Source organism: Labrus mixtus, chromosome 1 (assembly GCF_963584025.1).
Source record: "Labrus mixtus chromosome 1, fLabMix1.1, whole genome shotgun sequence".
NCBI lineage: Eukaryota > Metazoa > Chordata > Actinopteri > Labriformes > Labridae > Labrus > Labrus mixtus.
This window is the reverse complement of record NC_083612.1, coordinates 21,358,960-21,386,361: the sequence shown is the minus strand read 5'-3', so window position 1 is coordinate 21,386,361 and position 27,402 is coordinate 21,358,960. Positions and strand designations below refer to the sequence as shown.

General features: G+C 39.2%; 3 protein-coding genes and 2 non-coding genes across 7 annotated transcripts; all 5 read right to left on the bottom strand.

Annotated features, from left to right (window-relative positions):
• Positions 1-3: 3 nt before the first annotated feature.
• rpl13 (ribosomal protein L13) lies at positions 4-4,473 on the bottom strand. Of its 2 annotated transcripts, none has more exons than XM_061038281.1 (6): positions 4,385-4,473; positions 3,820-3,937; positions 2,924-3,065; positions 1,535-1,708; positions 609-665; positions 4-206 (listed from the first exon to the last, which is right to left on the bottom strand). In XM_061038281.1, the coding sequence occupies exons 2-6, from the start codon at positions 3,921-3,923 to the stop codon at positions 48-50; spliced, it is 636 nt and encodes a 211-aa protein (XP_060894264.1). In that variant the 5' UTR covers positions 3,924-3,937; positions 4,385-4,473; the 3' UTR covers positions 4-47. The 2 variants fall into 2 exon arrangements, with proteins under 2 accessions (XP_060894264.1, XP_060894273.1); XM_061038290.1 differs by having other exon boundaries at positions 4,334-4,406.
• LOC132980411 (small nucleolar RNA MBII-202) lies at positions 338-419 on the bottom strand. The gene has a single exon (XR_009674171.1). It is a non-coding gene; the product is annotated as a small nucleolar RNA MBII-202 (small nucleolar RNA).
• LOC132980418 (small nucleolar RNA MBII-202) lies at positions 1,795-1,869 on the bottom strand. The gene has a single exon (XR_009674172.1). It is a non-coding gene; the product is annotated as a small nucleolar RNA MBII-202 (small nucleolar RNA).
• A 2,765-nt stretch (positions 4,474-7,238) lies between the features above and the next one.
• Positions 7,239-11,870, bottom strand: gcshb (glycine cleavage system protein H (aminomethyl carrier), b). Its single transcript, XM_061038502.1, has 5 exons — positions 11,678-11,870; positions 10,415-10,494; positions 8,072-8,135; positions 7,854-7,985; positions 7,239-7,687 (listed from the first exon to the last, which is right to left on the bottom strand). The coding sequence occupies exons 1-5, from the start codon at positions 11,826-11,828 to the stop codon at positions 7,590-7,592; spliced, it is 525 nt and encodes a 174-aa protein (XP_060894485.1). The 5' UTR covers positions 11,829-11,870; the 3' UTR covers positions 7,239-7,589.
• A 1,499-nt stretch (positions 11,871-13,369) lies between these two features.
• Positions 13,370-22,767, bottom strand: kars1 (lysyl-tRNA synthetase 1). Of its 2 annotated transcripts, XM_061038468.1 has the most exons (15): positions 22,642-22,734; positions 21,371-21,532; positions 20,931-21,075; positions 20,146-20,311; positions 19,964-20,057; positions 19,611-19,797; positions 18,760-18,885; positions 18,438-18,557; positions 18,047-18,209; positions 16,670-16,843; positions 16,457-16,542; positions 15,254-15,339; positions 15,041-15,167; positions 14,804-14,947; positions 13,370-14,004 (listed from the first exon to the last, which is right to left on the bottom strand). In XM_061038468.1, exons 2-15 carry the CDS (start codon positions 21,508-21,510, stop codon positions 13,930-13,932), a joined length of 1,833 nt encoding a protein of 610 aa, XP_060894451.1. In that variant the 5' UTR covers positions 21,511-21,532; positions 22,642-22,734; the 3' UTR covers positions 13,370-13,929. The 2 variants fall into 2 exon arrangements, with proteins under 2 accessions (XP_060894451.1, XP_060894460.1); XM_061038477.1 differs by lacking the exon at positions 21,371-21,532 and having other exon boundaries at positions 22,642-22,767.
• Positions 22,768-27,402: the final 4,635 nt, after the last annotated feature.

Here is a 27,402-nt window from a genome sequence, read left to right as displayed (position 1 = left end):
GAATCTTTTTATAAACTTTATTTTGCAAAGTTCGGTATAGTCTATTTTTACTTCTTCTTCTCCACGTCCTGCTCAGCAGCCTCCTTGGCTCTCTTGGCACGGATGCCGAAAAGACGAGCGTTTGCACGAGCCATACGCAGGCTGGCGAAAGCCTTGAAATTCTTCTCATCCTCAGAGATGACCCTGGCCTTCTCCTTCTTGTGCACCTGGAAGAAAAGACAATTGTGAACACAGGAAACCCCTTCCATATATTGCTCTGTCTCAGCTAAATGCAGCCAATTTAATGTTGACTGAAATACAAATACAAGTCCAAGTGTATGGCATCAATGCCTTTTGAGAGGGTTTTAAAAAAGCAGTCATCAGAAAAGGGGTTCAAAGCTTCATCAAAGTAGTACAGAGATTCCGGAGATTTGTCATCATTTGACTGCTGAAGACATTTTTGGCAAATGAAAAAGCTGAAAAAAATACCCAGACACCTTGATAATTTACGTGTTGTGGTTTAACATATTAGGTCAGATGATCTATATTGTGATATTTCTAAACACATGAATAAGAACACGAAGGTAATGAGTTTGTTTACTCTTCATGAAAATGACATTACTACTTACACTTTTGATGGGCATGACTGCACCAGCAAGCTGAGTGGCCATCTTGAGTTCCTCCTCCTGAAAAGAATAAAAAAGGTTAAATCTCTAAGGTAATCAAAAACTTGCATTTCTTTTGAGATTTGTTCAAACTGAGACAACCCGTAGCTATCACACATACCTGGGTGCTGCCAAATAATTGAAGAAAACAACATGCTAACCACGTCCAAGTACATTTTCATCTAAGTGAGTCACTAAAAGACAATGTTTTTTTATTATCAGCACCTTAATTAAATGGCTCACTGCAGTGATGAGATTTTTTTTTCAACTTAAATGGAAGTACTACTCTCAACAGTGTACAGGCAGCAACAGGTCCAATAAAAAGAAAAGAAAGCTAATTATTATCTTCAATGAAGGTGTTGCATGAGTAAAAAGCCAGGCTCTTCCTCATTTAACAGTGTAGTGAAGATTATTGTGGATATTTAAATACAGTGCTGTATTATGCAAAGTTTGAGTAAATGATACTTTGATAGGGTTTAATCTGAGTCTCCAAAACAAATCCTGATTTGTATTCATTATATCACAAATTCCTGTTTTAGACAGAGTTCATAAGGTTGTTATGATTAATGTGTATGTGGGAGACACTTTCATGGTTACTGGAGGTCTTAAGAATAAAATGTTCAGGTCCAGATACATTTATTTTATCACGGAGCGACAACAAAAACAAATTATACTTGTTCAATATTCATTTTGTCTTTGTCAATATTTTTGTGATGACTCACTCCAACTAACCACATGTCTTTACTGAGTGTTTAAACACTTATTTTCCAGATAAATGAGCCAACCAATAAAACAACTTTTAACAACTTCTACAGTCTGTCACAGGCCGGGACAGACTGTAGTAAGGACGTTTGTTTCTTTCACATTCTATGTAACAATACAAAACTTACAGTGCTGTCTCCCTTCTTGGGAGCAGAAGCCTTCCTGGGGAACAGAATGAGCTTGGATCGGTACTCCTTCAGGCGCTGCACGTTGGCCTGGAGAGATTCTGTGGATCTGTTACGTCTGCGAGAGTCAACGGAGATGCCAATGGTGCGGGCTGTCTTCTTGTGGATGCCAGCGGCCTGCAACGAAGGGTAGGGCACATTAGTTTTAAATACATAAGTCAATCTCCACTTTGCCATATTGGGTTTGGTTTATTATTTTTGTCAATGATAGCAGTCATCAGAAAAGGGGTTCGAAGTATTCATCAAGAAAATACAGAGATTCCGGAGATTTGTCATCATCTGACTGCTGCCACAAAATACAGTTAGTGTTAGTTCTCATTTTTCTGAATGTGATGACCCACCAGGAGAGTGTGCTTTCAGCTCAGCTCAATATCTTGCCAAATATTGTCAAATGATAAAGTCTTGTCATCCATTCGTATTTCTATGAAAAATTGATCAGACTTTTGACTAGCTGGTGCTTTGGTCTGGATATCCATTATCTAGTTTATCAACATAGCCTTGCACAAAAAAAACACATTACATATACTGCTTCATATTTTAGACAAGTATGCAATAGATTATAACTAAGTACTTCAGACTCACAATGCAAACCCTTTAAGTTGGAGTTCAGTCTTTTTGTGTCAATGAAATTACTTCTGTGCCCAATTCTAAAGCTGACATTTTACAGGAAACTGCTGTTAAAATTCCTTAGGAAATGTCACTCCATTACTTAAATAGCAACCTGTGGTTGAGTAAACAGCACTTATCCAAGTAACCATTAAGGCAACATAAACAGTAAACTGCACAAAGGTGAATTATCAATGTGGTTTGATTCAACGTCTTGTGAAGGAAAACAACAAACGCCGGCTTTGTGTTGATGCACATCAACAGTCACTTAGCCTTCCTCCCACAATAGGAAAGTACATGGGAGGAAAGGCGAGGTACACTCTGCCAAGAACATCCAAGACTTTGAGCAGCACTTGGTGCTATACATGATTTTTTTTTGGGTGGGATGCATGATTCATCCCTCAAAAGGTTGACTCTCTCTTTGCATTGCATCCACCGAGGCTGTGAAGAGCTTTTCTAACATGGAGCTCACCTTGCTAAATGCTAAGTTTAAGGGTCTCAGTCATGCTGGCAGACAATGTTTTTATTTATTGATTTTTTTGAGGGGGTATTTCAAATACACCCCCCCAAAAAAAAAGAAAGAAAGAAAATCAATACAAGAACCATCAGTTTTGATTGCTCTTTTCCCCCCAATTGGCTGTAAGTCCTAAGACAATTTCAAAGAATGCACATTTATGGGAAGCAATGAGTAAATCAATTCATTTTTAAGGGACAACAAAATATTACCTTAAGCTCCTCCAGGGTGAAGCCACGTCCGGCACGGACCTTGGTGTGGTACCTGATAGTGGGACACCTGACTTGTGGCCTCAGTGGTCCAGCGACAGGGCGAGGTGCTATGCGACGGGCCTTGGCCTGGCGAGCCTTTCGCCTACAAACACAAATATTAAAAACTTGAGTTATCGAAGCAATTTTGCAGTCTGATGAACTACTCGTCTGTTTCTGTATTCCTGATTACACTTCCACTGCATCTCAGTCGTTCTGAGACTGTATGTTCTTAGTGCTGGTGCTATGGTGGGAAAGGTCTGCTTACTACAAACAACACAGGATACACAGTACATATTAATCCAATAATTACTTCTTTGAATCACGTAGGCAGCCTTCAGTGCATCAAACTATGCACATGATGGTCAAACAAAGGGTGGCCCAACCGCTTCAAAATAGCCACAAGACCATGTCAGTATTTAAACAATGCATAGACATCTTTATTTAACTGAGCTGTTTGAAACTACATTAAATATGTTTGTCAATACATACAAAATACTAATCCACCCAACTTCTAATGGCAACATGCGCTGGTGGTACACATGTTCGTTTAATAGCCAATCAGTTCTTACCAAAAAAAAAATACTATAATCCAAATACAATAAAAAAAAAAAACTGAGGGGATTGTTGCCAAGGTAACAGACTATTCTCATGTTATGAACATAGTGTATAAAGTCGTTTATCAATGCAAACACTAAAACCTTCTTTTGATTATCTGCTTGCTTTTGTTGGCATTAAATGAAGCTCCCTACACATGTGGAAAGCTTTTAGAGATACTGCTGTTCATTCTTTCAGGGTAACACTTCACCTTCAGGTAGCATCACTGCTTTGTACCAGTGGACAGATATAGTCTCTCTCACCTGCGGATCTTCCTGGCTGGCTGGTTGAACCAGGTGCGGACTCGTTTCTGCCAGTCTTTGTGGAAGTGAGGGTTCAGGAGCATTCCATTCCGGCTGGGGGCCATGGCTGCCTACTTCCCTGAGAAGAGAGCACGAAACACGGACATGAGGAGGCTGACATGCCGGCACATTCTCCACAACGCGACGTGCGAGATGCTAAGCTAACAGGTTGTTGATGTTAAAACGAGCTGTTATAGATAGCCAATTCACGTTAAAAAGCAGGTGTATACTGTTATACACATCTGAGCATTAACGCGTTTGCTCATCGTTACCCGAATTAACATTATTTTGAAGTGTAAGTAAGAAGATTGTCTGTATGGGAAATGCTAAGAGTCACACACCGACACCACTTCACTAGCGATGGAAACACGCAAGTAAGACAAACATCAATAATAACAATAATCCTCTTGTTACAAAGGGGATTAAACACGCTATTTGACACTGTACATTAACATCAGAAAATACAAATAAATACCGAGGATTGAAGTAGATTATTGTTAAATCTGTGGAGGATAATTTCTCATACCTAAGAGGGGGGAAAATGGCCGAAGGGAAAAGGAAGTTGTGCGGCGGTGCATTCTGGGATATGTGTCTTCCAGCCAATGGTCGAACAGACGCCTTTAGAGAAGCGGAAGAAGAAGAAGAGCACAGTCCCCGAAAGCCTCCAAGACTATAACATTTTAAATTAAAAATTAATTATTTGAGTTAGTAAGTGATTGTATGAACATCGAGAAGGTTAAATGTAAATAATCATCACAAAATACATCTAATTCTTTTTTAAATAAGAAGGGTATAATTAATTGTATCATCATACTTATGGTTAAAATTAGAAAACTTATTTCGCATTTTAGACAAAACACCCTTTTTTATTATATCTTTTTGTTTTTCCACATCCTTCAATCTATCGAGCATTATTTATATAGCACCTATCAAACAAATCAAATTCAATTCAAAGTGCATTAAAAAATACAAATATTGAAAATAATAAAAATGCAAAGATAAAGAGTTAAAGATGAATAAAACAATAAAATCAAATAAACCATTATAATGATGAAATTATACAACCCTACATGAAAGCCAGACTGAATAGATATATTTTTAGTTTACATTTAAAAGACTGTTCCAACGTCTGAGTGTAATGGCTGAAAGCAACATTACCAAATGTTTATGATCTGCCTATTGGAATAACTAAAAGAGGGGGATCTGAGGGGGTTCATAAAGTAAAAGCATCTCTAAGATGTAGTCTGGTGGAAGTCAAAAACTCACAGGCAGCCAGTGTAAAGATTTAAAAATGGTGTAATGGAAGCTCTCTTTCTGTCTTTTGTTTAGCACTCATGCTGCTGCATTTAAAATGAATTGAAGCTGATTCATTGTATTCTTTGGTAGACCTGTAAGGAGAGCATTGCAGTAGTCTAGTCTGCTATAACAGCATGCAAAAGTCTCTCTGTGTTGCTCAACGAGAGAAACAGCCTCACTTTAGAAATGTTTTTTTAAATGAAAAAATGCTGTTCTTGCAATAAAATCAGAATCATATATTACACCTAGATTTCTTACTTCTTGGCTTGGGTTAAGTCCAGGTGTATTAAGTATAGAGGCCAGTTCTTCTCTCCAGATGGGGAGTACTTCTGTTTTGTCCAGGTTGAGCTGTAGAAGTCTATGTGACATCCAGGCTTTAATATCTAAAATACAGTTAAACAGTGAGTCAATCTGCCTAGTGTCATCAGGAGACATGACCACATAGATCTGAGTTTATTCAGCATAGATGTCATGCCTACTGATGACACTCATCTTCTATTCTTCTGCTTGTAAAGTTTGCACAACCAGCCAAAAGTCCAGTATTTCAAAAGTCCCCCCCCCCCCCATCATAGTTATGTTATTTAGATATGTTATAATTGTTTGTCATATTTATATACATGTCTGCAATATAGCTTCATTCTGTGTGTACAAATTAACTGTAAAATACATAAAATGTACAAAGCTTAGGATGTCTATCCTAATCTGCTGCCCATAAAACATATTTTGCAGGCTGATGCTTATTTCCTTATATGATGTTCACATATTTGATACAAATAAAGATGAAGTTATCACACTTGCCACTAGATGTAGGACTAGCACGTTTTATCATTGGTTAGCAGCAGCTGTAAAGATTGCTTTTTTGTCAGGTCAGAGATTGACAATTTACAGGCTCCAACTATAACTTGTCACAGCATAGTGTGTAGTGGCCCATTTCTGTTATCTACCCATGAAGCTGCAGTTTGAAAAAACTCAATGACATCAGCCCCTTCATCTGAAAGCAAAGCTGGCATTGTGAAGCAACCTTGATGAGTAAACTGATATAATAAAAACACATATCGACACTTCCTGTGGTTAGATGTATCATCACTGTGTTTACTGTGTTCGGGTCAGAATGTCCTCTGTGATCAATGAAGGGACTATAAAACATCTAAAACGATAGCTGCCAGTATATTAGATGACATGTAACAGCTTTGTACAATGCTTGGGGCAACTCTAACAAAATGATTCATTATTTGATAGAGACACTGGAAGGTGGGGAGAGACAGTAGGGGATGACGTGCACCAAACCACATCAGGATCAGGAGTTGAACCTGGAACCAGTGCAACAAGGAGTTGTGCTTTAGTGTTTTATTAGTTTGAAGCAGGACATCAAGTTGAGAAAATTCAAGTGTGACATGGTTTCAGTACAATATGGAAAATTAGTGTTTTTTTGAGAGACTTGTATTAACCCATTGTTAAAGCATTTCTGGAAGTTGTACCTGGGAATATAAGTTTACAGCTCTTATGGATACGCTATCAGCCTGTGAGTGCAGATTTTTGTTCAGTTGCTGATTCTAAAAACACAGCTTCATTAATCATTAATCAATGTGTTGCTGCAATCTCTGCCTATCTTCACCTGAGGGCAAAGGTCAAGGTGTGTGGAACAATAATGAGCAGAAGAAAGCAGAATGCTCAGTCAGCGCATGTACAGCAACATTTACCACTTACAACACTAACATGTGCAGAACCCTTTTTTATATTCCATCCTTATTCTTGTGAATTGATGAAATCTTAAAACAAACACCATCACAACACTTTCTTACATGTTTCAAGCCAAGAACGCATTTTTTTTTTAAATGGGCTTTTTATGCCTTTATTTTAGAGATAGGACATTGGATAGAGTCCGTAACCAGTAAGAAAGTAGGGACTGACATGTGGGAAAGGAGCCACAGGTTGGATTCGAACTCAGGCCATCTACTCTCAAGGACTTGGGTCTCATGGGGTCATGCACTAACAGCTAGGCTACCAGCATCCCAATTTTTAAGATATTTGAAACAAAGTCTTTTTTTTTTTTTTTTTTTTAAGAAAATAATCACACATCAAAATACTTTTTAAACCAAATTTTATTAAATGAATTGATATGGCATCACAATCATTTGCTAGTTTTTCCACCACATCTGTGCATATTTAAATATGGAGCAAGTAGCTGAAAGACCCAATATCTATGAAGGATCACAAGTTTAGGAGCCCTTTTATGTTGGCTGGTAGCGAAACTAAATTCTAACCTAAATGGAATATATTAAAGACGATTTAAAATTATTTTGATAGCAAAATTCCAGTATCAAAATAAATAGCACAGATAAGAAAAGGAGTCACACATGAGGTTAGTAACTCTGCCTAATAATCATTGTTTGAAATGACATTACAGAACAGTACAGAAGGGAGAGTTCCTCAAATTATTCTTCAAGTGACTTAAGGAATTTATCATATGCAGCTTGATCCATGAGGCCATCGAGTTCTTCAGGCTTTTCAATCGTCATCTTGATCAGCCACCCTGAAATAGAAGGGATCATATATGAAAAGCTGAAAGAAGGCACACACTCATGAACAAGATGTAACATGGAAACTTGTTAAATGCCTTTGGCAGCAGTCTGCTGGCAGAAATTCAGTGAAATGACAAATTCACTGGAAAAGAACAGCAGTGATTGTGAGGAGCTTACCATCTGCATAGCAGGATTTATTCACGAGACCAGGATTCTCTGCAAGCTCTGTGTTGATCTCAGTCACCTCTCCGGTCAGCGGTGAGTAAAGCTCACTGGCAGCCTTTACACTTTCCAAGACCCCGAACTCCTCTGGAACACAGTCATGACAGATACTTCTTATCACACTGCAGAAATGAAATACTTACATATATGTGTAGTGTAATCCAGGCTCTTACCCAGTTGTTCAAGTCTTTGGCCAGTTTCAGGTAGTCCACAGTAAACCACATCACCTAATGCTTCCTAAATGAGAGAAAAAAAAATCAATTATTAAAATAATTCTGTTATAGTGATAAATCAAGTTACACATACTGATATATTCTGTACCAGTTATTCATTACACAGACTCTCACTCATTTATGACTTGCCCTTCATATGGCTCTGTTATTTCTCATGGGAAACTCCTTTGATTTTTACAGCCCAACAACTTAATTATAAATAATCCATATACACAGATCCATACATTTCATATGTTTGTCTGAAGATACCAAAGTTGCCAGATCTTCAAAGAATCACGATAGCCTACACACACAACTACATAACGTTCAAGCCCTCTGTCCCTTAGACCTGCAACTCACGATTCCAGGTTTATCTTTCAAAGTAGAACATGCATCATTTCTTCTTTTTTAAGAAGTAAACAATAAAGCAGCCAAGCATTGTACTCCCAAACAAATACTACTCATACAAGAGGGTTAATAATGTTTTGGCTTGGGATAAATACACATTTAGTACTCAAGGGAATACTTGCAGCATGGTGATGTATGTGCAACTAACTAACAATACACCAGAGTTCACTCTGATCGTGTAAATGAAGGAACATCCAGTGCAACTGTGAAACTCAATGATGCAGGTCTATCACACTTAGGTGACATTTTCTACTCATAACATGCTGACAGATAAGCATTGATGGATCATCTTTCTAGGTACATAAATAATAAGTTGTAATTCACTTAAGACAGGTAATCACAATCAGCCAGATTCCTTTGAAGCACAGACATACAATCCTAGCATTTGATTGTCTCTTAGACATGACTGTTTTCTGGTTTATTCCTACACGTTTAACTGGAATAGTTATGCCAAGGGATGAAGATATAATTTCAAGTTTTCTTAATTGAAAAAACATACAATATATTTAGGCAGTGCCTGAATACAACTACTACTATTAAGAATGTTAAATACACGTGTCACCTCTATAGTTTGACCTTTTTTATAAGTCAGGTTAAATTAAAAAGTTAGATCTAAATCTGTTCAATGACATTGTATCAATATACAGTAAACTGCCACAGGATGTTTGCATTCCTCTGGTTTGTTTTATTCACGCAACTGAACTAAAGAGGATGTTGCAAATTGTTTTGGAATATGAAGCACTTAAACAAGACTCAACTTTGTTGTGAGCTTAAGAACTTCTACTCAGTGATGAAGGGGGGAAAGCAAGCTAGTCCCCATGCCTGCTTCCTGAGCATGTTAGAAAGCAGACTGACATGTGGAGCTCAAAGACTCATTTATAACAGCAGCAGTTTACAGAAAGAAAATGTAGAAAATGTTCTTTGCTCAAGAGAATTATTGTTTATAAAATGTTACATGGGATAGCATGGTGAACACAGGGTGCTTTGGTAAATCAGAAAAATCATGTTCCCTGTAAAAAAATTGTTTTGCTGATGCATGCAACATTTATAAAAACATAGATTTTGCGGGACGCTGGTGGCACAGTGGTTAGTGCGCGCACCCCATGTATGGAGGCTATAGTCCTCCAAGCGGGCAGCCCAGGTTCAAATCCGACCTGTGGCTCCTTTCCCGCATGTAATTCCTCACTCTCTCTCTCCCTGATTTCTGACTCTATCCACTGTCCTATCTCTCCAATAAAGGCACAAAATGCCCAGAAATAAATCTTTAAAAAAAAACATAGATTTTGCAAATGTATTTGTGCAACATTGAACCAACACATAGGGAATAGCATTGGATGAAGCTCTGTGTCTTTGAGCCATGTTGAACTGCATTTCTGAAGAAATGCAACATGGGCAAAGTCCTCAATCAAGATTAAGCAGTGCCAATTAAAGCAACAAATCCAGTGGAGTGACATTCGACTCAACATCTGCACAGAAACATCTTGGACCCCATTGACCTCTATAGTTCTGTAGCACTTTAAAGTCAGTATCTGAGAGAATAAAATATTTATAAATCAACATTTTGACTTCAGTAGCAAAAGTGCCATCACAGTTTGCTGAACATATGAAAACAATTAGTCTGTTTCTCTAAAAGCTGTCAAATGCAAAAATCATCTGCCATAATTCAAAGCTTTGAATATCCTTAAGCAAGTGTCTGCCTTGAGATTTTCCGCACTCTGCTGCAGTTTGGCCGTCATTAATCGTCTCAAGCAATAGTCATAAGACTATAAATTAGCCTGCTATCGTACATTTACTGCAGTTTAGGACAAAGTGCAGTACTGAACTGCTCACATTCACTCATCACTTTTTCTTTGTGAAGTGTGTCGTTAATCAAAGATAAGACAGGGAACAACCTACCTGAGCATAACTGCTGATACCAACGGTGCCAATTCCTCCCTCAACCTGCACCCACTCGTGCTTATCTGTGAACTTTAGGGCTGCGGAGAGAATAAAGGGGATAGGTTTGATTAGACCACATTCATCATTGTGATTAATAAAGACATTATCAATTATATGAGCCCCATGGTGGTCAAATAAACATAAGTGCCATGATGAATCTTGTTAAATATAATGTGGGAAATGAACGCTGAAGAGTAGGCTTATGCAACACAATGTACTGCCAATCGAAATTAATAATCTGTAAATAATAAACAATTTTTAGTTGGTTGTAAAGACACAACCCTTAACCATTAAAAGCTAGAGCTTCATGTTGATGTAGTAAAAGATCATCACCATCAGTGGTTTGACACAAAAAAGGTGTAAAAGAAGACTCATGGTCACACGATAAAAAGAAGTTCAATCAAATCTGTCATTAAAAAACAAGAGTAAGAGCCTTTAGATGTCATGCTGTCTTCTTTTACAACTCCCTGAGGGAAGAACCATAGTGCCTCAGCATTGCCCAGTGTTGCTGTCAGACCATGCAGAAAAATACAGGATTGAACCAGATTGTGAACTGTGCAAGATGATGTTGCATGGCTGGAGAGAGCAGTGTCAGTCCAGAGAGCTGAATATTTCTGCTGTAAAGGGCTGGAGAAACCATTTACATAATTATCCCCCCCCCCCAAAAAAAAAAAAAAAGTCAAAGAGCCTTGAAAAAGCTTTCAAATTTCATAAACAATGCCTGGGAGGAAATCAAGTACACAGCCATAACTAGAAGGGACATATAGAATAGTTGAAATGTAAGATATGTACAAATAAAATTTTTCACAGCAGTTTGTGGCATATAGCCAGGATCCTGGTTGGCTTTCGTTAAATAGGCTACTTCTTGGTGCACGAGACATGGGTAATTTGTTGTTTACAGGCATCAATTACATCAGGATTTGGAGCTCGTGCTCTTCCAATGTCATCCTAAGGAAAAAGCCTTGCTGTAGCCAACCTAACATGTGCCTGCCAATGTTCTGTACCTCGATTTCTTAACCAATTTAGCTTAAAAAAACTTAGTAAAAAAAACTTTCAGTGGCTGCATTCCTACTCTGAGCTGTGGGAAAGTGACACAAACTGCGTGAGGATTTTCGCCCATTAGACAAGACAGGAATGTGTGACCAGCCCGCATGTCGTAGAGTCCCGATACAGTCACTTTGTGCAGCCGTTATTTTGGGTGTTTGTTTATTTATTTGTTACCTGTGGACAGGGCCGAGCTCGTGCTAAGAGTCCGCAGAGAGCCGCTCCTCCACAACAGCCGAGTCGCCGAGACCTGCGCTGCCGACGAGAGTTGAGGGAGTCTGGGGGAAAAGTTTGTGGAGAGGCACCGCAACGCTGCTCTCATCGCCATCTTCACTCCGTGTGTGTGGACTCTTTAATCGACTGGTGCACATACACTTGTCCACGGGAGCGCGCACCATCCCACTTTGTGCATGCTCGCGCCAGGAGGGGAGGAGGAAGGGGGCACGAGTCCAGCTGTATTATCAAACCGTGTGTGCAGCATGTCAAATACCCACTATATCAGTTGTTCATTTTCACAAATGATTTAAGCCACACACAGATATTCAGACTCACAATTAAAGTATTCATATGAGTACAAATACTCTGTTAAAAGTAAACTGTTGAATCGTGAAAGCCCTGCATTCAAGGACACAAAATGAAGTCATTGCTACAAAGTGTACGACCGGTATCAAACCACAGACTGTAAATATTATCAAACATAAAAAATAAAGCAGTGTATGACAACTTTAATTTGATGTAATATAATGTTAGCATCATGTCCAGGTACAGCCAAGTATAACTATGGTTGGGTTTAACACTACAAACATGAATCATTTTTTAATATGACTTTATTGTATTCAAAATCTGAATAAGTTAAATAACTGTGGCTGCCTTAGAAATATAGGACCGTAAAAAGCAGGCCACTATGTATCTGTGAAATGTAATGCAGTAGACAGTAAAAGGTATAAAGCAGCAGGTCAACGAAATGCATTAGTAGCAGAACCCCCCCCCCAAAAAAATTCTACTGTAGCCTACGTGAATGAAGTCAAAAGTGACTTCCTACTCTGCAAATGAATACACTGGAAAATAAAATAAAAAATGGCATTATATATGATAATCCGTTGCAGCAGTGAAAAGTGTGCGGCAGGTCATACTGTGACAATTTGAAGCAGTCAAAATATAAAAATTGTTATTTTGTATTTAATAGACATCACAGACATTATTTGATGCATGTACAGCTGTTCACATGGTTATAGGGGGCCACGTCTTGTTGATTTATTGCATCACTATTGAGTACAAATCCTAGACATACTTACAGCAACCCTTCATAGTATCCACTTTAAAAATATATATATACAAAGTTCAAGACCCTGAAGAGGAAAAAGTTAAATAAGAGATCATTAGCAGTATTTCTGACACCTCTACATGCCTGTGACTCTAATGGCTAAGAGGACAATCATTTGATGCTGAAGAGAACTACTCCAGTGTAGAAGGGGTTGTGAGGAAGCTTCGTATCCCCACACATCACTAAGGCCATATTAACTTCATATAAGGTCAGGCCTGCAGGTGAGTGCACTACAAACCCAGGTCATACTGCTGAGAAATCCTAAATTCTCACCCAGTTTCTACATCATTCTTTCAAACAGGAAATGTTTCGCATTATGTGGCCAGGATCAGAGCCTTATAGGTTTTCCATAAAGCATTTCCTGCACATGCTGCAAGCTTCTTGTTTATTTTTAGTTTGGCTGAACTGAAAATCCTCCCCAAAAAAGTTTAAAACCAAATTTTCTATTTTCTGACAAAATTACTGACCAGTATTACAAAAGTTATAAATGAATTCCAATAGAGTTTTGTTCTGTAATAACACCACACACATCAAAAGGAAATGTATTAAGTAGATTCAGATGCACTTTATTCAGACATTTTCATGTGTATACTTCTGAGCAATTAAACACATTGTGGAGCCCATGTTGAAAAATGTCAGACAATGATAGCTGGTTAAAAATTTATGAATCATTTTAAGAATGATTAAAATCAGAACGATACTAGACCTCTGTAATTATATGGTAAATATGTTTTCAGTCAATCAAGAACAGTTTTTCATCCAGGTCTGCAGCCATCAGTTTGTCACACATAACATCCTGATCTCACATTTTATTGACATTTAATGTCTGGCTGATTATGAGGATTAAAATGTAAGCAAGTAAGGAAATATGATAGCAAAAGTGTAAGAAATACAAAATAATTTTTATTTTTTATTGTTCAACATCAACCGTCAACCATGTTACCAAGACCAGAAGATTTCCCTTAATAACAGAAACAAAACTTGAACAGACACACCAACATTAATAAAACTCAAACCCAGCAGACGGCACTGACCACGTTGAGGTAAAGGCTCATATTCCAAGACTCCTGCATTGATATGATAGCAGGATATAGAGGTCATGTGATCAGACGGAGGTGCCTTCTGTGGGCGCTGCTGTCTTATTGTCGTCAGGCTTCATGGCGGGGAAAAGAAGCACCTCCTGTGAGAGAATAAAACCAACCATTTAAGGGTATTTTCTCTTACAGCATTACCGTAAAGGGGAGGCCGACCTCTCTGATAGATGTCAGCAGCTCAAGTATGCGTCCAGACAGTCAAATAAATCTGCTTTCTTGACAATGTTATCTCATTGAGTATTTGCTCTTTGTATCCTTTTAATCATGGGTTCTGTTGTATTGAAGTGTAAACATAGCCTGAACAACTCGAGAAGATAATGCACACAGTGATGGCTTCATGTGATCACACCGACTACATAATCAGTAAAAGCAGTTGTTTCAATTCTTATTTTAGTGTAATCTGTACATTTGAAAATTCTTCTTTTGTTAGGGCCAGGACAATTTGCTTTTGTTCCGAATCAATTTTATCACGATTCATGAGAGCCGATTCCATTTGCGCTGCGATTCTGAAGTATTTCCAAAAACAATGACATGACCTGTCAGTGCTTTGTTTTGATCACCTGTTGTTTTCTTACTATAAAACACTTAGAAAGCAAATTTGTAGGACAGGATCTCCTGGATGTGGCAGCTGAGTGATGATCATCTGACAAGCATTTGTTATATTTTTTACCTGGGCGATGACTCATGCCCAATATAGTATATGATTGGTTACCTGGAGCAGCAACATCAGCACCTTACTAATCAGCTCAGGCTGAGACAGTTCAGTAGTAGCGCCTCAGTTGTATAAACCGTTAACAAACATGGCATGCTCTGAAACACACGCTGGATGCAGCGGTTGCATTTCGAGTTTTTTTTTTTTGAGGACATTTCATACGGCAGCTTTACCTTGATGTTGTTGGAGTCGGTGAGGAACATGGTGAGACGATCGATGCCCATTCCCCAGCCAGCAGTTGGTGGCAGTCCGTATTCCAGCGCTGTACAGAAGGTTTCATCGATGAACATGGCTTCATCGTCACCCTCAGCTTTGGCCTGAAAATTATTCAATTCAGCTTATTGTCATTCACTCCCACACTGCAACAGTAACAACTCTGAAGCTTTAGATAAAGACTCGATGGCACTAACCTTGGCTTGCTGCTCAAAAAGCTCCCTCTGTCTGATGGGATCATTCAACTCAGTGTAGGCATTGCAGACTTCCTTCTTCATCACGAAGAGCTCAAAGCGCTCCGTTAGGCCTTTCTCTGATCTGTGCCTGTAATCAATGAAGTAAGTGTCAGTGAGAATCTGAGCCTCACATTTGTAAATGATAAAAACAAGGCTGACCGAGACACTCCTTACCATTTTGCCAAAGGACTCATGATTTGAGGGTGATCAATGATGAATGTGGGGTTGATGCAGGTGACCTCAAGGTAATCTCCAACCATCTGTGGAGACAGACAGTAGGAATTTAGTTTGGTGCTGTAGGAGCCATTTCATCAGTTATCATGTGTTACATTTGTATTTAGTTTTCTTTGTAAACACCAGGGGGCAATAAGGGGCTTACCAGTCAGTAGGCTGATAGGAACGATTTAAGATAAGATAGTAGGTGTGTCACTGAGGTGATGCACCAGGAAGGGAACACAAGATTTTAACCAGGATACGAACCACCTGGAACATTCCTCAACCACCTGGAACATTCCTCAACTTTGTTAATAGTAAGCACATTTTGAGAGAACACATTTTTTTTTTCTTTTTAAATAGCCACGCAGGGTGCACTTTGGTGCCTACCGAAGGTCTCTGCGTGCAACTGCACTGACAGAAGCCTCACAAGGTGCTGTTATGCCTCCCCCTCTAGACAACATGCATCCGTTGACAAGCGGAGGGTACTAAGCAGGTAAGACATTGTAAGAAGCCAAACAACCATGTCCACTGACAAGGTACAGTAATATTTCCAGATTTTGTGCAGATATTGCTCTTCTAGTGTCTACAGCCTGCTGTTTGCATGCAGAGTATGTGCATGAGTATTCAACTGTTACATAAAGTCAATAGTTAGTGGCTAAATGGCTTCATTGGAGAGGGTAGTTTATTATGCTGGTTGAGGTAGGGTTGCAAGGTTCCAATCTTACACACAAACACTGATAACGATACAGTTTAATGTTACATGGCAATCTGTTGTGAATAATATCAACAGTTAAGTAGACTCAACTTCTTGCACGGTCGCTCTCTTTTTCTCTTCTTAGCTTTATCCGTCACTGTCCTCTTTCTCTTAGCCTCATCCATTGTATCAAACATTACAGAGTCGGGTAACTTGCTCCTTTTTAAAACTGAAAGCTTGTGTGAAATATTATTGTTCAGCTGTACGCACTTCTCACAAGATGAACTCGGCCCACTGCCAAAAGATACTAACTAAAGTTAACAGGTAAACCGGGTAAACCGGCCATGTGAGAGTTACCACTTGTTATTGTGTTTCAAATCAACCTTTGAAACTGAGGTGGGAAAGTTACATGTTTGTTGATTTGAGACCTGAAAGTAAAATTAAAAAAAGAACAGAGGTGATGTTACCTTGTCAAGGAGACGGGCAGTGGTTCTAGGAGAAGGACACTCAACTCCTTTCTGTGCACACAGGTCATCAAAGAATTTACGGGTCTCTGAAGATAAAAGCATGAAAGAAAAATGTAAAGAGAAGTAAAAAATGACTGATTGGGCAAATCTGAGCCAATAAAATGACAAATAACCATCAAAGAAGGAGACAATTGCTTTTCATCAGATTCTTACCAGCAGAGTCGTAGCTGTCAGAAGGAGGGAATTTTACTCCCATAATCTTCTCCAGGTCGTGTGTCATGCTCACTCTTCTGAATGGCGGAGTGAAGTCTATCTCATGGGCCTGCCCCTCCGGACCATCGGGGTGATAGGTCAACTTGTATCCTCCAGTGATGTGCTTCACCATTCCTGGAGCAAGGAGAGAAAATGAATAAGCAAGGGAGATCAGCCTTTCCATTTTGTCTCACACATATGTCAATGCTTTTGCTTGGACTGGACTTGGGCTGCACACAGACTTTCCTTGCGGTGGTGAACCTCAGATGCAGAACTTTCTCTCAGGATGTCAAATACTACCCAAATGAGCTCCTCTAACTATTGTAGTTTATAAATGATTGAAGTTTAAGTCTGCCACTCCTCATGACAAAGGCAACATTCTTTACAATGTTTGAATAAGTCGTCAATTGAAGACGCCTGGGCTACTCTAATCTCCACAATGACTTCATGTGATTGTGAAAAAAAAAAAAAAAAAAAGAGATTGGTTTCACTATGATACCTTTAGGTGTTTTATGGATGACTGAGGTGTTGCAGTTTACAGGGTGGGTCAGTTTCTTTTACAAACTACATTTGAGTTAATACATGTATCAAATGGAATGCTGTGAAGAAGACTGCCACTGTTGATCACTGTTAATCTTCTTTACATTAGTAGCAGTGTTTTCCACACAATGACGCTGTAACTGGGCGCTGGAGTTGGGTGTGGGTGGTAACCGACTTTTATTAGGGTGAGGTTGTATGTACAGACAGCAAGGTCAACAAGTCAAAAGTAACATCCACTTTGTGACACCAAACATTTTCACTTTTTTCACCGTCCTCTTCAGCTGATGTCATTTACTTTTACATCCATAGTAGAAAAATTATCCAAGTTATTTTTTGAATAAGTTAATGTTGTTACCTTCGGTCTACCACAAGTTCTTTATTTTCTTTTAATATTAAAGCAGGTTTGTAACCGAATAGGAAGTAAAGTACACATAATTTAGGACAGTAAAAAAAAATTACAAAATAAAAGCATATAAAACTCTACCATAATGCAAAATTATTTAATTTAAATAACGTGATTAATCGCAACTAAATGAACTTCTGCACTGAATCGCAATTAAAAAGAAAAGCTAATCGTTTGACAGCCCTACTTTTAATAAGTATCTTTTTTATCCTATCTGAAGCCTCACTATTGTTAGAAACATTTATTAATAAACTGAATTGACTATACTCAAACAAAGATTGGATGGAAGTGGATTAGAGTTGGTGTACTATATGCATGCTTGTTTAAAAGTTGTAAACAAACAAGATGTCGCTGCTGAGGAAAAACCATTTGGCTGACACCGTGTGTTTACTCACCTGAGAGCAGTTTCTCTGTGATTTCCATCAAGTCGTAGTAATCTGCATATGCCATGTAGAATTCACAGGTGGTGAACTCTGGATTATGAGTGAGATCAATGCCTTCATTCCTGAATTGACGGCCAATCTCATACACTCTGTCCATCCCACCAACCACTAGCATCTGCAGGGAGGATATGATGTACAGAGATATTTATTTGGACAACTGGAAAACTAAAATGTTTATTTCAAATTTTAAGTGAGGCTGGGGAATAAATCAATTCAATGTGACTCTGTACAAAATAGTGAGAATTGGCAATCAAAGGACAAAGTAATTTACAAATGTACATAAAACGTCCCTCTTGAAGTGTCTGATTACGGAGAAAAACTTCTCATGAGAGGGCTGGATTACCTTGTGGTAGAGTTCAGGTGCGATCCTCATGTATAGGTTCATATCCAGCTCATTGTGGTAAGTGACAAATGGACGAGCCACTGCTCCCCCAGGAATTATGTTCATCATTGGTGTTTCAATCTACACGGAATTAGAAAGGGAAATGTAATGACACACAGAACGAGCATTCTTATAAAATCACTGTTTTGTGCAGACTTTCATATAAATGTATGTAAACACATTTTTTCCACTTAAGCTTAAAGGACCAAAGATATACTTTTGTATTGATAAGTTGTGTGAAGTAGTGAACTTTGATGTCTGGTCACACAATAGAGGCTCTTACCTCCAAAAATCCCAGCTGGTCAAGGAAGTTGCGCAGGTATGTGATGATTTTGGAGCGAGTCACAAACTTCTGCCTCACATAGTCATTGAGAATCAGATCCAAGTAGCGCTGGCGGAATCGTGTTTCCTTTGACAGCAAAATAAATAGAGGGGTTTAGGCTATTGCAGTGCAGTACAGGCAACTATAAAATGTTCATTACTGTAACACTGTGAAGACATTTAAACCAGGGCATGGTTAATATATATGAAAACAGCGTACTTTAACTTTTATCACTTTTGGAAGAGCTTTGAACTGATAACTTAACATTATTTTTTCCATTCTCTTCATACCAGAGAAAGACCCTCTGTCCTTTTGAATCTCACTTATCTTTCAGGCAGAACTATCCCACAAAAACTGAAATCTCCCCTCTCAGGGGTAAGTTTCAGATGCACCACATAGAATCACATCGTTTCCTCCAATGTAATGCTGTTTAAGTTTGAACTTTGGTTTTAGTCAATTTTGTCTGTTTCCCTTCAAGTGAAAAGGAAGTATTTCTCAAAAAAGCAATGCCTAAACATCCCTTATCCCACTAAGTCAGACAGTATATAGCTGTCATTTTTGTTTTTAAGTACTCATATGTCTGAAATGCTATACTGTCCATTGTGGGGGGGAGGACTCTATATTTTTCTGGTGTTCCAATAGATCTACAACAAAATTTTAACTGGAGGCTCAGTTTCAGTATCTTACATTGGGAAAACATAAAAATCACTGCTTCTATCTGGTTTTCTCAAATATCACACCTATAAATGTTCTTTTTTGCAGAAAAGAGGTGATGGACATGTTTCATTTAGTCTTAATGTGAGGGGCAATACCTTGTCCTTGAGGCCAAAGTGGAGATGGGGCAACATGTGCAAACATGGTGACAGAAGTGTCATCTCGAGGGGAATGATGCTCAACTCCCCCTTTTTGGTCTTCCCTGGGTTACCACGCACACCTATGATATCCCCTCTGCGCAGTTTGTTGTTAATAGCCACAAAAGCTTCCTCAGACTTGTAGTTCCTGACAGAATCAGAGAATATACATAAATGAGCTCATATCATTTATTATGTAACTGTTCAAGATACTAGTGTATAATCCTCCACAATGCCCCAAATTATAATTCACTCGATGGTGCCTTGTTCTAAAAATGTACTTTGAAGAATTTTCTATGGCTGTGATTTCTTACCTTAAGTTCGCCATAACTTGCAACTTGACGCCTTCACCTCGCAGGTCGTAGAACAGCAACTTGGCACCAGACTCCCTCTTGGCGTGGACACGACCTGCCAATCATCAATTAAGTTGAAGAGAGGATCTACTGCTGGATTACACTGTACATATCACATTTAAAATAAGGAAAATTCCAGTTACCTGAGACATTGAGGACCACATCAGTCAGTTGGTCTCCAGGCTGTAGATGATTGTATTTCTCAATGAACTCCATGAGTGACAGGTCTACATTATACTTGTGTGGGTATGGGTCCTCCGCTGTGCCCTTCAGGTCACCGATGGCCTGGGAGCGGATCTTGAAGTATTGCTATTTTAGAAGGAAACAGATGATTATGTTTTTTCTAGGGCTGTCAAAATAACACGATTATCACAGAAAAACAACACAGATTAATCGCATTCTGACATCATGTCACAGATAATACAACTTTACGTAGTCATTTTTCTTGATATGATAAAATCCAATGCTAGAAAGGTTTTTGGTTTTATTATTATTATTATTAAGTCTGCTTCGATCCCCCTGTCCAACATGATGGAGTGTACACACTCTCTGCAAAGAATCACACAATACCCAGCTTCCATACAGTCCAAACTCTAAATGCCTCGATAGAGAGACAACCTTATGTGTTGCATATAAAATAACAATATATCTTTAAAATTGTGCAACTTTATGAAACATACGCCAATGTACACAGTCACACTACAGACCAATACAATGACAGGCTACTCAAGGAATATGGACAAAGAAGGGTGCAGTAAGTCTACCTGTAAAGCAACGATTATTACATTTATAAATTGAAATTTATCGTGACTATTCACAAAGCCTGTAATTAATTAGATTACATTTTTAATAGTTTGACAGCATCAATTTATAATAAATAAAAAATGGGTTGAGTAAACAAGTTACATTAATCAGAGAAATATCTCACATTTGGGTCAAGGGTCTCCTCATCCAATGCACTGATATCTTGTGCTCCCTGGTCGTTGGATTCCTTCACTTGTTCCACCTGCTCTTTGACCTTGGCATCTTTCTCTGCTGCCTTCTTATCAGCTTTCATTCGTCTCTTCAGCTCACTGGTAAGAAATACGGTTGAATAAAAGATTAGTCTTTGGTCAAGATAGATAAGGATTTATTATGTTAATGATTTATGTGATACTCAATGATCATAAATAACAGAACCTATCTGATTTCCTACAAAAGTACACTGTGCATTTTGTTCCACTTTGTTAGAAAATAAATAAATAAATAGAAGCCACACAAACAACATAAAAGCACAACAAACAAACATGCAGAAAGGGAATGGGGGCCACATTTTGTTGTGATGACAAAAGGTTGGTTGTTTTTCTCAGAAATGGAAACGCCACCAACCTTTTGTCACCTGTCCAACGGTTCCCATAATTTTGAACTGGGATAGTGGCTGTAAATGGGGAAGCACATTTTAACCACTGTCCCCTGACCCCAAAGGCGTGGCACAGCTGCTGCCTGGCTGCTCTGACCAGGCACAGCATGCTGAGCTACCAGCAGACAAACCTGGAAAAATAGACATACAAACAAAGTGTACAGTATGTAGAGAGATATATGACTTGGCCCAGCAGGCTAAATTTAACTCTGGGTAGAACAACATCATAAGTCAGCACCAATACCTTTGTTAGAGAACAAACCATGAAAACCACAAAACGAAACGTAGTGCGATAGATTGCCATGCTATTCAGTAAAACTACAATACCCGATATACATCCAAACAAATGTAACTCGCTCATGATCGTGGCATTCTTTTGGTTTCTTTTTGATGTCGTATATGAGTTTTATATGTTTTGTCGATTATTTACTGTAGCAAAGCAAGTTGGTGTGAATCAAAGCTTTAAAGCTATTCTTAAATTATGCTTACTGTGTTGTCCTTCAGTCATTATGACTTTTTAACGTACTTGTTACCTATGTTATATTCTCATTCTTTCGGTTTATTTTTGATGTCGTGTATGAGTTTTATGTTTTGTCGATTATTTACTGTATATATATATATATATATATATATATATATTTATTTATTTTTTAACATGGCCCTTATCCTCCGTCGTATAAAGTAGTACATTAACGCATTATTTATACGCAATACCTGTACTTTTAATGAGAATATAACATAGCTAACAAGTACGTTAAAAAGTCATAATGACTGAAGGACAACACAGTAAGCATAATTTAAGAATAGCTTTAACGCTTTGATTCACACCAACTTGCTCTGCTACAGTAAATAATCGACAAAACATAAAACTCATACACGACATCAAAAAGAAACCAAAAGAATGCCACGATCTTGAGCGAGTTACATTTGTTTGGATGTATATCGGGTATTGTAGTTTTACTGAATAGCATGGCAATCTATCGCACTACGTTTCGTTTTGCACAGAACTACAACTACCAGAGACGAAAACGAGGGGAACCCTGGGATGTGCTTGCCGGCTGTCTCCATATGCAGCACTCACTTAGCTAGTACCGTCTGAACCTGATGCAACATTGGATGAATTCGGCATAGCCACATTCACACAGACTTCGCAGAAGAAACAGTTAATGAATACAGCAAAATAACACCAGGTTGTGATAGAGACTTGTTAATATGTTAAGGAAGTGAACATTTTACTTACTTTTTGCTGAGTTTGTCTCCGTCCACTGCTGTCACATCAGCCATGTTGAAGCTGCGCTCAGGAAGATCGGCGAATGCGAATGCGCACCAAAAAACGCTGCTGCCCTCTTGTCTAGTGCCATGAAGCCACGCCCCCTGGAGCTTGTCATTATGAAACTAAAAGCTTGCGTCTGATTCGCTGTTTTTGAACTAAAGGGTTATGGCAATCGTATCATACTTTTGAATAATCGCCAATAGACTAAATTAGATATAGAGATATATAGAGATAGATAGATAGATAGAGACAGACAGATAGATGGATACTTGATTGATCTGTAGGGAAATTGAAAGCATCCAGTAGCAGCTTACAAAGAAACAAATATTTAATTTAACATTTTTTTACATCCAAACAACAACGGCTGCCCCCCTCCCGTAAAGGCCTATATAAACTCGAACAAAGATTTAAGGAATCCCTTACATTAATCAAAATTAAACCCGTTCAATTAAATTAGACCCATAGAAAGACATTTAACTTCACCTTTGAAGGAATAAAAATAGATACCAATGTGCGAATTAACGAAACCTATAAACAGCTTATAAACAACAGCAAAATGAGTCCCTATATAATAGTGGAAACAAAGGATTCTGAGATTAATGGAACTACTATAACATAAATGTTATGACTGACGAGCCTGAAAGTGTTCTTTAGACTCTTGATCTCCACTATGTCAACTTCTTCTGAAACTTTTTTTTTAACATTCAGCGTCAGACATGAATTTTTGAGCCAACTTGCTATGGATTTTAATTGTGTTGAAAATTGATATGCAACGACATCTGTTGTTTGACCAGAAGTATATATGACTGTGTCATCTGCGTACATTTGGAGACTGGCCCCTTCATATGACTCTGGGAGGTCGTTTATATATAGACTAAAGAGTATTGGTCCTAGGATCGATCCATGTGAGATTCCTGTTTTAGATTTTAAAAAGGAGGATTTTTTGTTATTTATTTCAACACATTGTTGACAGTTGGAGAGATAAGATGCAAACCATGCCTGGGATTTTTCTGAGAAAATGAATTTTCGAAGTTTGGAGTTGAGAATGCTATGATTTACTGTAACGAATGCTTTCTTAAGACTGCCCCCACACTGTAAAACAAAAAGTCATAATAACATAACATTTTAAGTTAGTTTTACTTCAAGTCTATGAAAATGTTGCGTTAACTCAATATTATACATTTATGTCACCTCAACAAATTCAACGGTTTTCAACTTTGAAAAGTGATTCATATTAACTTAAAAATGGCGAGCTCTGTCGAACCTCCTTGCTCGCAGAGACATCTGTTGTTAGTACAACAGAGCGTGAGGTCTGATCCCGCCACTCTCTGAAATGTGATGGCAGGGGGAAGCAAGATTTCTCCCGAAGCAAGATTTCTCCCGAAGCAATCTTGCGTTTCACAGGCTACCTATTTGAACATACTTCCCTGAGGCACCGTTCATCCGATCATCACCAACTTAGTGTCAGTGTGTTCTAGACATGTTAAAGATCTCCCGTGTTCTGCACAATTCTACATAAAAGGGCGTTGCCTTGGCGTACTGTCAAACTTTGATGAGTGGGTGCACCCCTGTAAAATGTTGTGGATTTTTCTGTTGGTAATAAAAGATCTCAAGTCAAAGTCTTTTGTCTTTGTGTATTTTATTGCATATAATAAAAAGTCATTTTGCAAAAGGGGTAATCAGCTGCAAAAGTAGCATCAGTCACAACTGCATCAAAGATTCCCCGGGGCAGTCCCGGTTGCAGAGCATATTTATACTTCAGGACAATAGGCAGACACCTGGGCCAACTGAGTTTTGTTTCTTTACAACACTTTACCAGTTTCTGTTTCAAAGTATGGTTCTGTCTCTCAACAGCGCCACCTGACTGTGGATGATAAGAACAGTGAGTTTTCAATTCAAAACGCAACTGTGTGGAAAGCTGTTGTATGGCTTCGTTGACAAAATGTGAGCCATTGTCTGAGGACAGTTTTTCAGGGATTCCCCACCGGGGAATGATTTCTGTTAGTAAGGCTTTCGCTACGACTGAGGCAGTGGCATGTTTGGCTGGAAAAGCTTCTACCCATTTGGAAAACATGTCTACCAGTACCAGACAGTACCTTTTACCCTCACTGGGGGTTAGTTCGATGAAATCCATCATGACATGTTGAAAGGGTCTGTCTGGCACTGGGTGTGCAGCTTGATGTGTCAGAGGCCTGGTCCTACCTGGATTATTTTGGGCACATATCAAACAGTTTTTACAAAAATCAGCTGCAAATGTAGAAAATCCTTTTGTGAACCAATGTTTTTGAACTACAGCACATATCCCTCCTTTTGACACATGGTCTAGGCCATGGGCCAACTTACAATAGGTCAAAAGCAGTCTACGAGGGAGACAAGGTTTATCATCTGGACCTCTCCATACACCCGCAGAGAAGAGGCAGCCGTTTTGAGACCAGAGCTTTCGTTCTGCAGGAGTAGAGAGAGAGGCCAGAGTAGACGGGGAGGCTGTAGGGGAGGGTGAGGAAGTTGAGTCAGTGTGTAGATAAGAAGTGTGAGAAGTGGAGGAAGCTGCGGCTTTGGCAGCTGAATCTGCAGTACATTTGCAAACAGCAATACTAGCTGGTAGGAGGATGGCGTCTAACAAAGCTGCAACTTTGTGTTGGTGCAAAATGGGTTTACCATCTGATTTGAGAAATTTGCGATGTTTCCAAAGGGCTCCAAAATCATGCACAACTCCAAACGCGTAGCGAGAGTCTGTGTAGATGGTAACAGTTTTGCCTTTTTGCAGGCTTCAGTCAGGGCCACCAGTTCTGCTGCTTGTGCTGAGTAATGAGAAGGCAGAGGAGAGAAACAAACAACAGAAACATCAACAACAGAAAATCCTGCATGGGCCATGCCCCGTGCAGGATCTCTGAAAGCAGAACCATCAACATAGAAAATGAGATCAGGGTTTGTGAGAGGTACATCTTTCAGGTCCGGTCTCGGGGTGCAGGTGTGTTGGAGTTCTGCAAGGCAAGAATGGGGTTCACCCTCACCCGGTAAAGGGTGAGGGTGGCAGGGTTAAGCACAGCACATTTTTTAACATGAACATTTGGCAAACCTAGAAGTGTGGTGTGATATCTGAGCCATCGTGCTGGCGTGAGGTGTGATGTTTTCTGTTCCTGTAGAATAGATGCAACAGAGTGAGGCACCAAAAGGTCAAGGTGGGTGTAACCCACAAAGTCACGTGAGGCTCAGTCCACTGGATGGGGCTGGAAGCTGTCAGGTCTCTCAGCGGTCTCTTCTTCTTGGAGAAATTGGGAATAAAATGTCGACAGTAAGAACACATGCCCAGGAAAGAAAGAACTTGTTTTTTAGTCATGGGTTTAGGTGTCTCTGCCACAGCTTTAACCCGAGAGGGAGAGAGAGATTTACCCTGTGGTGTGAGGATGTGGCCTAAAAAGGTCACCTCCTGTTTTACAAACTGTAGTTTAGACAGGGATGCTTTATGGCCTTCTTCAACAAGATGGCGCAGGAGGAGGATGGTGTCTGTCTCACACTGTTCTTTTGTTGGGGCTGCGATGAGAAGGTCATCAACGTACTGCAGCAAAACTGAACCTGGAGAGAGTGTGAGACAAAGCCTGACAAAAAAGGGTAGGAGGCTTTTTTGTAGGTTTTGTCATGTTGGAAATGCATAGTAAAATTCAGAATTGTAGGTTCAACGTGCTGCGGGGGCTGAAGGTTTGAAATATTGTAGGGGGCGCCACTGAGCCACGCCCACTCACTTAAATGGTATAAGATGTTTGACTTTACTACCAGGATTATATGTATGAAGTTTCGGGACAGTACGACTATGTTAAGCCCGTGAAAAAACTACTTCCTGTTTGATGGCGAGCGACGTATCCGTATGGCGACAGCGTTGGACGTAGGCGTTTGAGTTTGAAAGTGTTGCATGGCCAAGGTGTTAGCATGGTCCACACCAATTTTGAGGGGAAAATGAGCTACCGTGTAGCAATGGCTAATGCTAATTGAGAAGCAGGAAGTTCCTGTTGTCAACAGGTGGCGCTGTGACTAATCAAAAAAACGTCAATCATGGATGTGTTCAGGGCGGGTCCTGTATCATGCATGAGAAATTATAAAATGATTGAACACTAGATGGATGGATGGACTAGAATCGCTAGGGTTCCAAGAGGGTCCTACGCACCTAAGCACCCTAATTATAAGAACTAGGCCTATAAAAGAGGTCAACTTAATATAACTTTAGATCAACAAGATGAATACTAGACATGAACTCAATATTGTGATATTTGAGCAAAAAGTTGATATACAAATACTTGAATTAATAAAAAGTATGTTAATATTAACAAGAAATATTTTGCCCCCCATTTGATGACGATTCTGACTGAAATATTATTCAAGTCGGGCACCTAATTCTTTTCCGAGTTGTTGTTCCGACTTGAGCAGGTGTTCCTGTGCATTTTACAACTCAACCACATGAATGCAGCATAAGATCTTGGGGTGCGTTCGAATTGTCATTTTTGCTTAGGAAGGTTCCTAACTGAGTGAAATGACCCGGAAGCATTTAAGTGGCGGCCATGATAAGAGCCGATCAAATTCTCTAAAAGCTAAGGAAAGGTGGGTCAATGCTTCCTTTATAACCTCCTTTAGCATAGGATACACTGGACCATCCTTTGCGAAAGGAGATGAGATATGCCGCCCCACAATTCCTTGCGGCCGCAACATTTAAAGCGAGTCGCGCATCCGACCGTT

Coding starts and splice junctions, on each gene's coding strand:
- rpl13 (XM_061038281.1), bottom strand. CDS start 3,923: ATGGCCCCCAGCCGGAATGGAATGCTCCTGAACCCTCACTTCCACAAA. Junction 1,709..2,923: donor TCACCCTGGAGGAGCTTAAG/GTAATATTTTGT, acceptor CCTTCGTTGCAG/GCCGCTGGCATCCACAAGAA. Junction 207..608: donor CAGTCATGCCCATCAAAAGT/GTAAGTAGTAAT, acceptor CTTTTCTTCCAG/GTGCACAAGAAGGAGAAGGC.
- kars1 (XM_061038468.1), bottom strand. CDS start 21,510: ATGCTGTGCCTGGTCAGAGCAGCCAGGCAGCAGCTGTGCCACGCCTTT. Junction 15,340..16,456: donor CTGCCCGTCTCCTTGACAAG/GTAACATCACCT, acceptor CTGTCTCCACAG/ATGGTTGGAGATTACCTTGA. Junction 14,948..15,040: donor TTTTTGAGCAGCAAGCCAAG/GTTAGTGCCATC, acceptor AATAATTTTCAG/GCCAAAGCTGAGGGTGACGA.
- gcshb (XM_061038502.1), bottom strand. CDS start 11,828: ATGGCGATGAGAGCAGCGTTGCGGTGCCTCTCCACAAACTTTTCCCCC. Junction 8,136..10,414: donor GTATCAGCAGTTATGCTCAG/GTAGGTTGTTCC, acceptor TCTCTCATTTAG/GAAGCATTAGGTGATGTGGT. Junction 7,986..8,071: donor CCAAAGACTTGAACAACTGG/GTAAGAGCCTGG, acceptor ACTGTGTTCCAG/AGGAGTTCGGGGTCTTGGAA.